Source organism: Archocentrus centrarchus, chromosome 14, assembly GCF_007364275.1.
Source record: "Archocentrus centrarchus isolate MPI-CPG fArcCen1 chromosome 14, fArcCen1, whole genome shotgun sequence".
Taxonomy (NCBI): Eukaryota; Metazoa; Chordata; class Actinopteri; order Cichliformes; family Cichlidae; genus Archocentrus; species Archocentrus centrarchus.
In genome coordinates this window covers 28,015,680-28,033,638 of record NC_044359.1, presented here as the reverse complement: position 1 = coordinate 28,033,638, position 17,959 = coordinate 28,015,680, and the positions used below count along the sequence as shown (strand labels likewise).

The 17,959-nt window shown below is 40.8% G+C and overlaps 2 protein-coding genes across 3 annotated transcripts; both read left to right on the top strand.

Moving 5' to 3' along the window:
- The first annotated feature begins 616 nt into the window (after positions 1–616).
- Positions 617–9,650, top strand: gab3 (GRB2 associated binding protein 3). Of its 2 annotated transcripts, none has more exons than XM_030746801.1 (10): positions 617–778; positions 3,606–3,906; positions 5,732–5,888; positions 5,988–6,427; positions 6,557–6,606; positions 6,925–7,183; positions 7,509–7,599; positions 7,953–8,037; positions 8,825–8,944; positions 9,197–9,650. In XM_030746801.1, exons 1-10 carry the CDS (start codon positions 707–709, stop codon positions 9,314–9,316), a joined length of 1,695 nt encoding a protein of 564 aa, XP_030602661.1. In that variant the 5' UTR covers positions 617–706; the 3' UTR covers positions 9,317–9,650. The 2 variants fall into 2 exon arrangements, with proteins under 2 accessions (XP_030602661.1, XP_030602662.1); XM_030746802.1 differs by having other exon boundaries at positions 618–778; positions 9,200–9,650.
- Positions 9,651–10,295: 645 nt separating this feature from the next.
- LOC115791522 (APC membrane recruitment protein 1-like) lies at positions 10,296–17,391 on the top strand. The gene is made up of 2 exons (XM_030745606.1): positions 10,296–10,716; positions 12,712–17,391. Exon 2 carries the CDS (start codon positions 12,820–12,822, stop codon positions 15,883–15,885), a length of 3,066 nt encoding a protein of 1,021 aa, XP_030601466.1. The 5' UTR covers positions 10,296–10,716; positions 12,712–12,819; the 3' UTR covers positions 15,886–17,391.
- The last annotated feature ends 568 nt before the right edge of the window (positions 17,392–17,959 follow it).

Sequence of the window (17,959 nt, the reverse complement as noted above, 5' to 3'; positions counted from 1 at the left end):
GTGTGTGAATGTTCAATAGAAAACATTCAGGTGTAGAACGTGCTCGTATTAATGTGTGTGTGAATGGGTGAATGAGACATGCTGTATGAAGTGCTGTGAGTACAAGAAAAAGTGCTATGTAAGAACCACTCCATTTAGTAATTATGGCACCACCAAGATTTTTCTAGAACCTCACATGCAAATTAGGTGCTTTAATTTTATCTTTAAGCATCGAGTGGCGCAGGAGTTTGGTGTTTTCATTGGTTATTGCTTAAAACCACTTCGTATTTCAGTGGAGCTCATTGGTATGAGGAAATCAACATTTCAACAGAAAACGTGAATCAGTAATGTTTGCATTGCAGATCTTATAACAGAATGTGACATAGCCACATTTTGTGCATTACCAGTCAGTGAGTCTAAAACCTCTTATCTGTCAAATCTCATTATATGTAGTATTTTTCTATTCATTAACTCCCCCTCAGGCCAATAACTCCATCCAGTAATGCATAACTCATCTCTCTCCCTCCCGCTCTCTCTCTCTCTCTCTCTCTCTCTCTCCCTGTCAGTGTGATCAATTTCTTTACTTCCTCCTTTTTGGAGTGGCTGAGCTGAATACCAGAACAGGATATGCTTTACAGCGCTCTCAGTTTCACAGCAGCAGCAACAGCAACAACAGCAGCACCGGCGGCAGCGGCAGCAGCCGTGAGGACGACACACGGCAGCCAAGATGAGTGCCGGGGATGTGGTCTGCAAGGGCTGGCTCATTAAATCCCCTCCGGAGAAGAAACTAAAGAGATTTGTGAGTCGCACACTTGTCTATGTCCTCTGCCAGGAGGATGAATGTCAGGCTGTGCTGCTGAGCCGTGTGTGTGTGTGTGTCCGTGTCTGTGTGTTGTGATGTAAAATGAAGATATTGAGATATACAGACCTTTATGTTTGCCTTGCCTCAGTCTTCCCATATCATCTTCCTCATCTCTGTTACGGTGCTTCAGTTTTGTGTGTTTGCTTAGTTATAGCAGTGATGCATTATGGTAACAACATCCCACTAACTGCAGACATACTTCAGACACATTTGGACAGGAATCCTTGCAGCAACTATATGTAATAGCTTACATAAACAGCATCCAGCTTTGACTGTTTTGTGGTTGTTGGGGTCATGTGATAATGTTAGGCTGGCCACTTGCTCTGCTCTGTGCGTCTGTGTGTTGTGAAACATGGGAAGTAATGTCAGGAGCAGTCAGACACTTACGCGACAAGCAGAAATAGTCCAGCTCGATGATGGCTGTTTGCACTTCCTCTGTACGAATAAAGGAGGTGGAGGGCCATTTGACAACAGCGGTGTAAGGAAAGGGTGGGTGGGGGTGTCTCTGTTTCTGTGTGTGTGTGTGTGTTGACAGCGTAGGGTGGGAAATAGAAACTTATTTTAGCATGACATGCAAATCCAGTCGATGATGTGTGTGTGTGTGTGTGTTTTTTCCCAGACAGTTGTGCAGACAGGTACACTATTTACCTTATTCAAATAAAAGGCGCTGGCCTGTGTCCTGTATGAAAATTTTAATTATCTGGGTCAAGTTTATCTTTGTAAATGAGGTCCCAGCAGTACTGAAGGAGCATGGCACTGTGATGGTGAACAGAGGTGTTGGTTTAGTTGTGTTTCTAGAGAAGCACTTCACTGGAATGAGCTCTGTCAGCACTGTGTTTCCACTTTCTGGAAATACAGTTCACAGCCTACCAGTGTGTGTGATGAATTCTGCACTTTGTTTACTCAGATAAACACATGTAGAGCTATCAGATGTTTTTTCACACTGCTGCTATCATAGTGTCTTATTCCAGTATTTTCTCTTTTAAAGAAAGGAGGAAAAAAACATAAAAATGTATCAAAACACCAAAGAAACTTGAAATATTGAAAAACTACAAACTACAAAGTACCATATATCTCACCTTTGTTCAAAGTAAATGCATGAACCTCCACTTTGACCTGTCAGAAATAGATACAGGGGTGTAAAAGCGTCCTGAGTCTTCAGGTTCTTGCTCAGTGGGACACATTAACGGAGCAGACCCATTATGCATCATTTGTGGCTTTTTGCTATGTGAGTCACAAAATAATCAAGACAAATAATCTCAACCTGAAGACAAGTTTGCTCATTTGTCACCAATGCTGTCCACTCGTCATCATGTGACCAGAGTTTCAAACGTGGTTCACGTGACAGAAGATAAGGAAGCTGCATCTGATGAGCATGACCGTGCACTGTGGTTGAAGTGTCTTTAAAAACACTGAAAACAATCTCGTTTGTGAGTTTCAAGTCAGTGTTAGATAGTGCTGTTTTGTTTTGTTTTTAATTATACATGCATGCAGCATCTAGAGAGTCAGTGCTACCTCCTTTTAGATGATTGTTTTATGGTATTTTATGGTACTTGTTTTAAACGTTTTAATTTTTAATTTTCTTATGTTATTTATTGTTCTTAATGTTTTTATTTATTTATTTTTATTTTATTATTTTATTTATTTATTTATATATTTTTATTTTTATTTAGTATAGTCCTTGGGGTTACAGATCTTGTACAGCACTTTGGTCAACGTCGTTGTTTTAAATGTGCTTTATAAATAAACTTGACTTGACTTGACTTGACTTGGAGACAAACTATAGGCCTTAGCAATATAGTAATATAAAGAAAAGCATGGAGGTCCACTTTAATTACTGTAATTTCATTGAAATATACTTTTTTTTTTAAGCAGAAGTATTCAGAAACCACTGACTGGCATCCGCACACACCATCTGCTTCCATTAGGCCAACCTGGATACACAAAACAACTTACTTTTGCGAGTGTGACACTTTTCATTTTTTTCATCTTCAGGATCAAAATTGCCATCTGTCTAGTTACGGTTTCCTCTTAAGCTTAGCAGTGTTTTTGGCAATAAGTGTGGTGTGTCTAACCATTTCCTGGAATGAAGACATAAATTACCAACCGACTTGTGCAGGAGAACATTTGCTACAAGCAGAAAGAAATGCTACAAGTTTTTACACCACAAAAAGTCTCAAAAGAGACTCGGTCACAACAACAAAGCCACAGAACCCAAGAGTGAAACGATAACATCTACACACACACACACACACACCTTAATTGTTCTTGTTGATTCTTTTTAATCATTATTGGAATGTGACTGCTTCATGAGCAGAATGACACTCAGTGCAGTGAGGGCTTAGGCGGTACTTATTGCAAGTAGGTCTTTGGAGCTATAAATACCCTTTAGTGCAGTTTCAGTGTTAAGTTTTCAGTTAGTTTTCAGCATAAAGAAGTGACCAGGCTCTGTATAAATACCTCTTTCGATCTCTTAGAATTTTTCTGCTAAATACAGTGAACTTCCTCTTCTCTGCACTTCTGGGAAATCGGAGTTGAGGTTCCGCTTACTGACCATAACAAACGCAAAGAAACCCAGTTAGTTGGCTGCTGTAAGCAGGGCCACGACAACTTCCCATGACTAATAAAATGCTGTCGCTGGGGAAAAGGCAGACGCCTCAGCTAGACTTACGGACTGTGTTGAAACTGACTCATAATGTGGGTGAAATTTAAATTTAAGAGCAAGGCCAGTTAAAAAAAAAATCTGTACTTCTTGCACCTGCAGGCATGGAGGAAACGTTGGTTTGTGCTTCGAAGAGGTCGCATGAGCGGCGATCCCGATGTGCTGGAATACTACCAGAGCAAGAACTCCAAAAAGCCAATCCGCACCATTGACCTGAAAGAGTGTGAGGTGGAAATGCTCGAAGGGCAACTGCGGATAAAGAGGGACTTCCACGGCAAGCACCTCTTTGTGGTGAAGACTTCTTCTCGTATTTTCTACCTGGTGGCCAAAACCGAGGAGGAGATGAACAGCTGGATCAGCAGCATCAGTCAGATTTGCCAGTTTGGGAGCCTGGAGGATGCAGGTAAATATGTCGAAATATGTTGCTGCACTTATGAAAATTTGTAGAGCTACACCTGTAAGTAATAGTGCAGATGCACTCTACTGGTCCCAAAACAGACTGATGGCACTTGTTGTTGTTAGCACTCAGGAAGTGGGGAACTTTATGAGGTCAGAACAAACTGTTTGTTTGTGGCTTTGTGATTTTTGGTAAAAGGTTTCCCAGGCTAATCAGGTTTCACTTAGTGACATCCATCCATCCATCCATCCATCCATCCATTTTCTTCTGTTTATCTGGGGCTGGGTTGCAGGGGCAGCAGCTCAAGCAGAGAAGCTCAGACCTCCCTCTCCTCAGCCACCTCCTCCAGCTCATCTGGGGGAGACCCCAAGGTGCTCCCAGGCCAGCCGACAGATATAATGTCTCCAGTGTGTCCTGGGTCTGCCCCAGGGCCTGCCACTTAGTGACAACTCAAAAGAATTTCAGCATTAAAGTCTTCAGATTTAGAACAAAGTTACCCTCGGCTGTGCTGTTTTGTGCAAGATTTTTTTTTTTCTAATTTTTTTTTAGTTATTTTAAACATATCCAAGAAAAGGAAATCCAGTAAACTGCACTTGTGAAGCATCCTTGTGGTTGGATCGGCGGGCTTTAAAAGCATTGGATGAGCTTAAAGGTCTAAAAAAATGTGAAACTATTTGAACACAACACAGGTACCACAAAGCTGTGGTTGTCACAAGTCGGTCTTATAAATTTGAACTTCAGAAACATTCTCACAATCATATGCCACTGCATGTGGTTAACACCATTTCATACCTAGACTTATTTCCACAGCAGCAGCATAAACAAGGAAACACTGCTGTGGAAACTTTGCCGGATTTTTCTCATTTAATCATTTGAAATATGTAAATATTTTGACTACAGTTTTTCTACACACATCTCTGCTTCGGGAATAAATTTAAATAAAAGCTCCAGTGAAGTTTGGTACATGGTTTAGATAAAACCTGACCTCACGTTTTATCAGGAATTTGGACGTCGTCTGTGTGTGGAAGATGTTTCCAGCAGTTGCTGCTGAATCAGAGGAGATAAGAACAGCTCAACGTTATATTCAAATGAACACACGGCATTTTTGTATCACTTCCACCCTTTGGAGTAGATTTTTGAATTTATCACTCGATACTTTCCACCATGGTGCTGCTGCTCGGACCTTTGCTTCGCATAAAGGCAAAATAGTTTTATTTTGTGAGGAGACTTTGATATACGTATGTTTGAAAACTGTCACGTGCATGAAGGAGATAGAGTAACTGAATAAAGTTGCTGATATGCCACAAGTTTGTTCTTGTAAATCACAAATGCACTCAGAAAAATGCCCTAAGCAGTGAGTTGTGGTGTGAAATTACTGAGTTTTTAGAGTTTTACTGAGAATGCGGGACAGCAGCAGTAAATTTTAGAATTCAAGGGCTCTTCGCAACAGCTCATAACTTTTGCAAAGGCTTATAAAAGGCTGTTCTCTGCCCACAGGGGGACACAAATATCTAATAGCAAATGTTTCATGAGAACATGCAAAGACTTTTGAATTGGTGCTGCAAGGACGGCCTTGAAGTGAAATGGAATGAAACAAATTTCTGAACATGGGCCAACCTGAATAAAGAATGAGAGAATAAATAAGCAGAAGACAGAATGGTGCTCACATGTATGTCTAAAAAGCTGCAATAAGAACACCACTTCATATGTTAATGCAGAAAATGCAAAGTGAGCACAGGCAGGGAGTGTTTGCATCTTTTGGCTTTGCGCTCACTCCTTAGTGGCTGCAACACTTACATTCTCTCTGTTTCTGCCTGCTTGTCGTCAACAGAGAGCTCAGAAGAAAGCTTTCCTCACACCCCCACCTCCCTTCAGCTGTCACCTGACAGCTCTGATAGAACATCTGTAGCAAGCCAACAAGATTCCAGCTATCCACCGGACTACCTCCTTCTCTCACAGTGTGAGACGGGGAGTGTGAGCATTAGTAGGTATGTACGGTGTGTAAAACCTATCGCACAAGCTGAAATCATAGCAGTGTAATTTGTGTGTAACAAATCCAGTGTTTACATTTTTGTTCTTATCTGTAGACATGCCAGCTTTTCAAACTCTGAGATCTCTCTGGAGCAGAAGTCATCAGATGACACTGTCAAGGACACGGATCCCTCTTTATCCTCATTCCCCCACACTAATACCAGTCCATCTCTTTTCCCCTATGGAAGGCCAAATAACTCCCCATTCAGCGCTCCGTGCACTTCCATGGCTTTGCCTTCATCGTCTTCCTCTCCACTACATCACTGTGCCGCAAATGTCTTCCAGTTCGACAAACCTTACTCTGCTGCGCTGTTTGAGGCGACGGGTGATAAACTAACACCCCCACCACTGCCACCCAAGCCTAATCACCTGTCAGAGCACGCAAGTGATGAACAACTTCAAAGGACGAGGGCAATGAGTGCACGCCATTTCTCTAACAATGCTGCACTTTTTCCCCGGAGGACCTCTTTGTCGAGCCTGGACCACTTCAAATCAGGTAAATCCTCATGCACAGTACAGAAGCTGATAAAGATAAGCCTGGCAGCATGAAACATAAACCTGGTGCAACTATGATAGGGATATTTGTTGTTACTGATTTTTTTCAGTCTTTTTTTCTTTTTTTTAGGAGATGTCAAGGGCAGATTGGTGCAAAACAGGAGACAAAGTATTAATTTGGTAAGAGGATTGTGGACAGTAGTCATTCTCCCATTTTTATTTTTACACACACTTTTTTTTAGATGGTGTTAGATAAAAAGATTCATATCTGTATAATAAACAGGAAGCCTAAACCAGCAGTATTTTTAAACTTAGATTAGCACGATTGTGATGTAGTATTTTTCTTTAGGGTAAAATTCAGGTGGTAAAAACATGACATGAAAATAATTTGAAAAATGGTCTACACAGAGTGGAGTAAACAAATGTTCCAGCTATAATATAATAATAAATGTAATGGAGTGCACGTGTCTGATCTTATGATGCTTTATGTATTTACAGCCTTGTTTAAATACCACAAAAGTTCAAAACTACCAGGATGAGTCATATGTCCCCATGGCGTCCCCTTCCCCTTCGCCCTCCCCTTCTCTTACGACTGTTGAGTCTGATGGTTACATTCCCATGAGCCCGAGAACGTACGGCTTTCTCAACACAACCTACAGCATTGAGCCCTCCGCGTCTTTCAGCCCACTGATGAGTCAGCTTGGCGCTCTCGCACCACCTCCAATTCACCGGCATCTTAAACCTCGCTCACGGAAAGGTGAGAGTCCTCCCGGCCGTGACTTGGTCATGTTAAATGTTTGGAAATGTGTGAAAATTTGTGCTGTTTCATCCTTGGCTGGATGGTTTCAAGATTTTTTTTTTCATTACATGTTTTCTGTAAACTTTAACATTTACATCTTATGTACAGCATAATTGAAAATGATGCTTTGTGCTTCTGCATAGTCACACATTCATGCACAGTACACGTCTGACAGATATACAGTACTTGGATCACACACTGACCTTTGACCTAGTCTTTCTGCGCTGTACTACAGAATTGCAACCAAACTGAAACCAAACTTTGTCCTTTTCTTGGTTTGCAGCTCGACCTCCACCTCTTGATCTGAGAGGCCTTTCCACAATCACAGAATTACCCACTCATCTTCCTTTGAGCAGAGCAATGATCGATTCATGGTGAGCACAAAGTCTCTTTGTCTACACACTTTTATCTCGAGTATAGAAACGAAGCATGACCGGGTTAATTAAACTGCAATTAGGGATTGAGTCTTTTTTTTAAAAGTATAAATTTGCCTAGAGATACATTTTTTGTTAACCTCAGAATTTTCTGTATTTTCTTATCTTAATTTAAAAGTAAAAACCTTTAGGTCCTGACGGTTGGTTTTATTTTTAAGGAAAGGGCCAATCAAAGCTGAACCTGCTGAAGTATAGACATATTGAACATTATAGTTTTTCCATTTCTGCTTGTAAAACTTCAAAGTTACTTTGTAATCTAACTTTTTCCCTCCTTTTTTCTTGCCTAATGGCAGCTTTTCAGTGAACCATTCACCTCTTGAAAGAAGACTTGAGAATGGGGACACATTAAGAGATGAAGTCACAAACTGCTCTGCAATGGTAGGATTTTGATTCAGTGGAAACATATATTGATGCAATTTAAAAAAAAAATTTTCCTTTGCCGTTGCTGACCTAAAATAACATAATTTTGTGGAATTTGGTGTCTATTTACTGTCATTTCCACTCTATTACAACACATAGAATATATTCTATTTTTTTATTATAATGTAGTGCTAATGGGGTGATTTGCACATGCATAGAGTTTCATCTACTAAAATGTAGTAAAATCTGTCTTGTGTGCAGAAATAGTTGAAATAGAGTTCACACTGACTTTGATATGAACGATTACTTGCAAAATTTTGAGCTCGACTCAAATATCTCTGTTTTAGAGAACACTTAAAGAACGTGTAAAAAAGGATTCAGTCTGGCCCCCTCTTATAATAGAACCATTTGTGAGTGGGAAAATGTGCTCAGACCTCACGTAGCTGAAGAATGTGGGTGTGGAAAGTGACTATGAATTTCCAAAGTGTTCTACTTGTAATTGTACATGGTCTGGAAATTGTGCATATTCACTTCATTTTCCCTGAATAAAGCTTTGAAAAAAGCACATTAGTCATGCATTGTGTCTCTAAACACAAATAGCTTCCAATGTGTTCTTTAACTCGATCTGAAAATGAATTGAGGTCCCTTCTCCTTTGTTTGGTTACATATTTAATGAAAAGATGATAGCAGTGATGCTGACATTGGGTTTTTACTAATGCACTGCTGTGCCTTTAGGAGTCTAAGTACAGTATGTCAGAGCCTTTTAATTGAGAACAGGGTCTCCATGGATTCTTTTTTCTCACAGGAATCAAGGCAACAGTTCTCTCTCACCTTTGATGGAGCAGTTCAGCCCTGGGCGAGAAGTTCAAACCTTGACTACTTGTCACTGGATTTCAATTCGGCATCCCCGTCTCCTGTGCAGAAGGTATGCTTTGATTAGACAGATGACAGATTTATCTGGCTTACTATTCAAAATAACGCAACTGATGTAAGAATGGTAGATGAGTGGAAGAATCACTTGCAATGAGAAATAACAAGACTTGCATATCAAGACTTCTGCACTCTGCAGTATCAGTAGCTTAAATACATTAGGTGCACCCTGATTGTTTGGGGAGGTGAAGCAGAATCTGCAACATTTTCCATCAGTGTCTCCTCATCTCTCCCTCTCTGTGTCCAGCAGAAGCCATTTCTGTCCGATGAGTACAGAGTGGATTACGTGCAGGTGGATGAGAAGAAGACGCAGGCACTTCAAAACACCAAAATGGAGTGGACAGATGTGCGCCAGTCAAAAACCTGACACTATGAAACTAATTAAGAACACAAGGTTTCAAGAACACCAACAATAAACCAGCAAGGAGGACATTTTATGTACATAGCATTTTTATAAGATTTTATAAGAATTTAAAAGCACTTTGGGAAACAGTATTGAATTAAAATTACAAGAGCAATTAAGCAGTAAGGCCCTCTTTTGCATCGAGGAAATGCAAAATTGCACTGTTAAAGCTAAGTTAAGTCCTTGTAGAACTGAACTATAAATACTGGCTAATCATGCACTATTCACTGATTTTTCTGTAGCATTAAGTTTTACCAAATTTGAAAAAGGGCATCATTTTGTTTTACTGTATTAAAAAATGCTGCAAATGTATGTATAGAAATGTTACTGAAGATTTTTTTAATGATAAAATTTTGTTTATAATATTTTTTCTCTGTGTCGTTCTGAGCTTCTGCCTTCACCTGAAACCTACCCACATCTAAACAACAAAAATTTACTTAAAACTTACCAAAGGAAACAACCGGGGGGGGGGGGGGGGGGGGGGGGGGGCATTATTGCCATATTACTTTGGTCATACAGGTGAACCAGCTCATTTAGCTGAACATCTGTCCAGCTGTTCACATCACTTTGCACATCGGTCAGCAAATCTTTTAACCACATGCAAGCGGATGAAAGAGACCACTCTTCTATGTGAGCTATTTTCTTACATGCAGAAAAAATATGCATTTATAATACATAAAGACAGATACAGATTTACAGATATGCACACATATTTCGGAATAAATGCAGGTGTATTTTGGAGAGGCAAATGTCGATTCACAGCGTTGTTTTCATATATTATAAAAATAATACTGCTGGATTTGTTTTTTATGAAATGTGCAACAATTTGATTTGACAAATGTGTGTGCGAGATTACTACGCCCTGCCCTACACACGTGTGTCGTCACCAACATGCGACGAAGAGACTCGGTATAGGAGATTTGGGCAAATTACCCAACAAGTCGGGAGAGGAAGTCATCATCCAAATGCTGCTTTTTCTGTTTTCGGGGTGAGAGGGTGGGTGAACATTTCAAGTGAATCCCATTCTGGGTGGACTGCTCCGCGTATATTTCCAGTACGCCGCTGCTGTCGTGTGCTTTAGCTACTGAGTCCTGTCCTGGCCGCAGCCTGCAGGGGGACGCACACACACACACACACACACACACGCACTGGCGAGTGTGGTTAGCACTGTTAGCGGAGCGCCCCCAGCTAGCTGATGGTAGCTGGGAACAAATGAAACCGTATCTGGGTAAAGCTGCCCCGTGTCGACCGCAAGCAAGCTGCTGTTCCCCAAAGTTCAAGCCAGGTTATCGTTAGCAGAAACCATGGTGTCCTGGTCGAAGAGCCGACAGCAGCTCCTTGCCGCCACAGTGTGGCTTTAGCTGGTAAGTTTGTTTACTTCATGACTCACATAGTGCTATTGTGTTGCTTAGCTTAAGTTGTCTTTAGTTTGGTTGACAAAGTCAAGGCAACCAAGGTCTGTATTTACACCAACTACAAGTAGGTTTAGTCTGTGTGTAGTTGCTGGCGTTTTTCTTTGCAAAGACTCCTATTAAAGTATTTGTTTTTAAAGAAAGCTCTGCAACAGTAAACGCCGCGCAGCTGCAGCAGAGTTACATCTGCGACGTTTGGCTATATCACCTGGAAATTCTCAGGCACACCATCTATTAGAGTTAAAAGCATAATATACACCGGTTAGTTATATATGCCTTTTGCATTCGTGAAACTTAATTATAATATAATTAATATGAGTTTGAATTCATCAGTTCTTTTCTGCCAAAAAAAAAAAGTTATTTATAACAAATAGAAACAACTATATGGAGTCCTAGCTAAAGTCCCGCCACAATATGTAACAATGTAAATGTCACATACATCCGTAGATTTACTTTTTTTTTTCTCTTGAAAACCTGAAGGCTAAAAGAGCAGAACCGATTGAGCTACTTATGTAGTAAAGTGAACGAGAGTTTTCACAAGCAATAACTTGAGACAATGGTTTTCTTTCAGTCTTTCACATAACTGTGGAGGAGTTTTGTCCCACTCTTCCTTACAGCATTCCCAGATTTTATTAAGTTTGCAGGCATATGTTCATGCGCAGCTCTCTTAAGGTCCACAACATTTCAGTCACGTTGAGGTCTGGATTTTGACTGCGCTATTGCAACACATAGAATGGGTGCAAAGGAAAAGAATCTGTCTCAGTAACATGACCCAGTCTCAGCAAAGCTTTAGCTGTTGATAGATGGCCTTTAACTCTTGAATACTTTGGTATACAGAGGAGTTCATGGTCAACTCAATGACTGCAAGGTGCCCTGGTCCTGTGGATGCAAAACAATCCCTCGCCACCATGATTGACAGTTGGTACGAGGTGTTTGTGCTAATATGCTGTTTATTTTTCACCAAACATGGCACTGTGCATCATGGCCAAATATCTGTACGTGGTCTCGTCTGTCTAAGGGACTCTGTTCCAGAAGTCTTGTGGTTTGCTCAGATGCAGCTTTGCAAAGCTAAGTCATGCAGCCATGTTCCTTTAGAGAGAAGAGGCTTTCTCCTGGCAGTCCTTCCAGACAAGCCATACTTGTTCAGTCTTTTTCTATATTTACTGTCATGAACTTTAACATTTAACACACTACACGCCTGAGTCTGAGATATAGCTCTTGAGTTTTTTTCTTGGATCAAGTATAAAAGACTAAAATCACAAACTTTAAAGATGCAATACATTCTCCATTTCTTGAGCTGTAAAGGGCTACCACTGTACTGTAATAAAACCCATCAGTGCTTTTGTTAAGCCAGCTCACAGTTAAAGAGAGCCAGAGAGCACTCTGGCTTTGACCATTCCCGGAGCTGGAATCTGTGAATTGAATCGATATAGTAGGAACACCATAGCTCTTTACCACATTAATGTCTGTTTCAGAGAAAGGGAAATGTTCACAACCTCAAAAAAGCCCTCTGGATCATAGGTGCCTTGCATTTCCATGTTGTTTTCTCCATAGCTCTTGCACACATTTTTACCCTACCCACCTCCCCTCTGTCCTTCTTGCACTGTTCACAAAATGAAAGGGCTGCAGTTGGATTTTAAGGGAAATGCACTGCAAATCCATTAATTCCAGAAAATCATAGAAAATCACATATAAATGGAGAAAAAAAACAATGCAAAGAGAGAGAAAACAGGTAACGCTCCAGGATAGGCATACCAATAGATGCCAAGACAAATTTTTATAGTTTTTTTTATAGTTTTAAAGTAAATAATTGATGAGTGTTTTAGGTGGTAAAAATGCCACCTCCCTAAACTTTTTAACATTAAAATTTATGTTTGTTTCATATCATTGTGGCCGATATTGCATTTTAAATCAACAGTTATTGTTGTCTCAATTTTCTCAATACAGGGCTTATCAGATGGAGGAGGAGTTCACAGCAGTCATCCCATCAGCTGCTTTCTAAACGTCAGCTGTTGTGCCTTTTATCAAACGTATGCTCCTGTAACCGTGCTGGCCATGGCTTCTCGCAGTGTAGATGAGCTACCAAGTGACACCAAGAATTTGCAATCAGTCTCTGAACAGCTTTCCAGATGTTGCCCCGATGAAATCGCGGGAGAGCTGCAGCCAGATACGATGAATGCAACAGTGAAATCTCAAAAATCTGGAAAATTCAGGCGGACTGCCCTGACGTTTTTCGGAGTTCGTAAAGGTATCTGTATTTTACCAAGCTTTTTTGGAGGGAGGAATAAAAATCAGAACAAATGGTCTTCTAAGAAAGGAATTGGCAAAAGCAAAACACATGATGGGCTGTGTAAAGTCAGTCATGATGATGGACTGAGAAGCGGGTACGCCTCAGCTGGAGATTTTGAGTATTACAGCCAGAGGGACACTGCTGGAGAGCTCCACGGTAGCTGTCGCAATGAATGTAGTCACCCCGCTGCTGAGCAGAAATCACTGACTCTTGGTCGGCAAAAAAAGGGTTTGAGGAGCCTTTTTAACAGTTTTAAGCATCACAGAAACCATAGAAATGATGGATTGGCTAAAACTGAAGTGATTGCAATGTCCTCTCCTCACAGCAAGAAAGAGGTGCCTGTTGTCCGGGACATCAACCAGTTTGCCACAGAGTGCCTGGGATCTGAATCCAATGTGCCTGATTTTGCAGACGTTATATGTGATATTTCCATTGGTCCTGAATGTAGTGAGGCCGATGTGCAGATAGCTTTGGAGAGCAGTATAGAGAAAGAAAGCCCAAAGTCTGAGTTTGACGATCAGGTGAGCGACGATCAGCTGGAGGAAATGAATTTGATAGCCGTGGTCTCCGGTGATTACGAGGAGCCATCTAGAGGCCACAGCGAGCCTTGTCTGAAACTTCAGATGACGTCTGAGCCGTCCGAAACGCCCGCTGGCTCGACGGATCAGCTGGACATGATTTTTGGAGATGTTGCATCATTAAAAAGCTTTGACTCCCTCACCGGCTGTGGGGACATCATTGCTGATCAAGAAGATGACAGCATCACAGAGAGCACAGTTTCTGGAGAGAGGAGCAGAAATGGAGGAAAGAGGGCCTCTTGTTATCTTACTTATCAGGGAGGTGGTGAAGAAATGGCCTCGCCTGAAGATTTGGATGAGACGTGTCTTCAGGATTTCTGGGGAAATAATACTTCAAAGGAAATCTGCTGTACTTGCAGTCAAGACCACACAGACGTGACTGCTGAGCTGACGACATCTCACAATATGGACTTGTTGAACAGTAGCAGCACACAGCAAGCTGGTGGCATGGACTCTTCTTCAATTGCTGATGTATTAACTCCTCAAAGTGAGCATCAGGAATCTGTTCCAAATAGCGACGAGGGCTACTACGATTCAACTACCCCGGGGCCAGAGGAAGGACGAGAAAAAACAGACAGATTTCAAACAGACAGATTACCCAGGGACAGTTACAGCGGCGATGCCCTTTATGAACTGTTTGCGCCTGATGAAAGTCTTGTGAGCCCAAATTATGAAAACAAATCCAAACTTCCCATTTCAAAACAGGGTGACTATTCAAGTCAGCCAGCTGATGTGACAGATTCAGCCTTTGTCACAGATATGAATAAATTACAAATAAGTGCAGAATTATATAAAGTTCATGATTTACTAGAGATGACAAGCACATGCAGCGACTCCTTGGAGCTGGCACACAGTGTGGTTGGTCGGCAGGAAATTGCTATGAATAAAAACTGTAATTTGAACTCAAAACCCCAAGCCTCAATCAGAGAAGATAATATAGAACTGGATATATTTGATCAAAAGGGAAATGTGCTTGCTTCCAGTGAAAAAAGATGCATAAATGCTGACACTGAGAAAAGGCAGAGCAGCTTATCTTTCCAAAGCACGTCTGACCCAGACTTCGAAACATTTTGTGAACCCAAAGAGGAACATCTCGAGGAAAACAAGCCTGTGGCTTTACCATACAGAAATATCACATCTCAGTCTCAAGATTCCAACATCGACATGGATGATGGGCAGACTGTGTGCTTCTCACAAGCACTCGTGGACTTCACAAAACACACTCAAATGTTGAGCAACTTGCACAACAGTGTAGATGATTTGGAGACCAGCTCTGCCATCACTCCAAATGTGGAGGCCCTGCCCACCATAGTCACATTCGATGTAGTGGATATGCATAACGAGGGTGAATACGACGAGCAGATTCACATGGAACTGGAGGAGGACATTTCGTCGCCCTATCAGGAATTTGAGGAAAGCTACCTACAAAAGGATGCATTTGCTGAATGTGATTATCAAATGTTAGACCTGTATGAACAGAACATGATTAGTAATACATGGGCAGTTGCTAGTCTCCCACGGCATCTTGGCCTTACAAGAGTCAGTCAGTCCATGCCTAATCCATTGTCTCTAGAGAGAAGTAGGTCTCTGGACACAGAAAGCCTTGAGTTGAAGATGCCTGAGACATACAGAGAGAACAGAGCTGCTATCGTTTCCTGTCCTCAGACAGAAGACGAATTGGAGAGAGATTCCTCACCATATTACAAAAAGAATGTAGTCGTGTCTGCATCAGAAGTCCGAGACAGTAACAACACTGTGGCCTTATCGTGGCAAACAAAGTCAGAAATGGCTTTAAGCCTTCCTCTGACAGATGCAGAATTCAATGAAAAGATGCAGAGTCTCAGTCAAGTACATAAACGCAACATATTTTCTGTCTCATCCGGTAGTGATTTTTCCGACTGTAAATCCCAGCGTCTTTGCTCTGATATGTCGGACGGCGTCTCCTGTGATTTACTTTCACCCAACCCGGAGCTTTACAATAGACAGTGTCACCCTCCTTTGCAGTCAGAGTCCTGTTTACCTCATAGCACTTTTGTTTATTCTGGATTGATGGAGGATGTATCTGATGATATTGATGGCAGTGTTTTTTGTAATGCTGCCACTAATTTGCAGTCCTATAATCAGTGCGGTAAAGGCAAACTAGTGACTAGTAGGGAAGCTATGTCTCATACTGGGAGTCCTCTGGGCACATGTGTGTCTAAGGATGAAATGTTCACCATCAGTGAAACAAGAACACCCAGGGATGTGGTGTGACCTATAAGCCTGCAACAATCTTTCTGAGGCAACCTTCAACTGGAAGGCTCTCAATCATACAGTTATTATTTCGTGTATATGTGCCAGCGAGTGTTTTTATGGTCATCCAGTTGAGGAATTGTTGCTTAATTTTTACTTGCAAGGCTGCTTCCATTGAAAGGTTGTTGACACTGTGATAGGAAGGACGCTTTAGAGTTTATGAGATCATTAGCAGAACACTCAGAAGTCAGATTTTCTGCATTTGCACAGTTAACAGTTGGATATTTCACACTGGTTGCATATATATATATATATATGTTAGTCCATCCATTTAAGGGAGTAATTGTTTCATTTGCAATTGTTACTGAATCATGTCATTAAGCTATTGAATTTCACTAGAATGTTCATACCCATGTGCAGCCTCAGCATCCAGGCCTCAACAATAATGTCATACTCTGTTTTAGTGGGTATTCATCAGCCTGGTTTCCAGGCTGAAAAGGTCCTGCTTACATTGCTAGTTGCCTCTAAACACACGAACGCTTATGCTTTAAATGCCGGCTTATGTTTGTATTTACAGCTTTGTTGCTCTCAAAAGGTTTATGTTACTCTCTCATGATGCTCAGTTTTTAACGGTTTGAGGAAAGGAAAAAAAAAAAAAAAAGTATGTTAGAGAGAAGCACCTCTATGGGGCATATATATAAAACGCATCAAGCTGTTTCTGTTTTTAACTTAATCTCAAAATGCAGCTAATTCTTTCCAGATCCAGAACAAGATGAGCAGGTATTAGAAATGTACAGCTAGTGATAGTTCATGCTTCAGCTGCTATTTGCTTTACATACTGATCGTTACATTATTTATATAGCAGATACCCTGTTTGTGAAAACGTTCTACATTAGTGAGTGAAGAAATGACTAAGCAGTTAAATGTGTAAAAAAAATAATAAAAAATGGTTAGAGGCAACCAAATTAAAGGGAAAAAAGCTACTGTCACAGCCTCAAGCTTAATGTTTGTTTGTAGTCTGACAACGCAATCTGGCCTTTTTTGTGTGTTTAGTTTTTTGGCCCATTTTGCAACAGTTTGACCACCTGTGAAGTGCAAAATAATTACTAAAATGTTGCACTCCATAACTGTACTACTGTAAGCTTGTGGAATGAACAAATGGCTTAGTTTTTGTTCTTTTTAAGCTCAACTGCTATTTTCCCCATGCATCCGTTTATTGTGCATTATTGTTTAAGTCAGAGGTTAAATTGTCAGATGATTGTCAGATTTTTTTTTTTTTTTTTGTAGAGTATTGAATATTGAACACAAGTTAAAGGATTTGTATTTATATTCTAAGCTATTTGTACACTGTAACATGTATTTGGAATTATTACAAATTGTCAAAATTCAGTTAAGGTTCCCTTTGCATTTTTATAATTTTTCTTTATTTGTAATAGTTTTACAGTTACATTCATGTTACACTAGGAAATTTCTTTTGGAACTCTGTTACTGTTTTGTCGAAATAGAACACTGCCTTACATAGAAATAAACAGGACAAAACATTTTCCATTTTCACTCCTTTGTTCATGCTATCTGTAAGTCATGTCCTCAAAAATAGGGGGAAAAAATCCAGCAAAGAACTGACACTGGACCAGAGAGATGCATCTGGCCCTTCAGCCCATCTGCTGTTCATTAGAAATGGAGTCAATTGAAGGGTATGTATGGAGGAGGTCAGGGGAGACGTACAGAAGTGAGTCTCTACATCTGTAAAACACGGTGAAGGCTCCGTCATGGTTTGGTGCTGAAATCAGCGCTGTGGGGGGGATTTTGTCAAAATTGATGAAATTAAGAACAAAGAAGAGTACAGTCAGATTTTCAACCCCAACACAACACCATCTGGCAACAGTTTAATTTTTCAGCATAACATACGCTGCCAGTGCAGTAAAAGTGTACCCAGATAGAAAAACAGTGGAACACCAGTGTGAGATCATCTCGACTGAAAATGAAACACAAGGCAGCCAACGTCCAAACGAGCTCCGACTGTCCTTAGAGAAATTCCAAGTAAGCTGCCTCAGAGAGTTCAGGCTGTCTTGAAGAATACATTTTGACTTTCAAG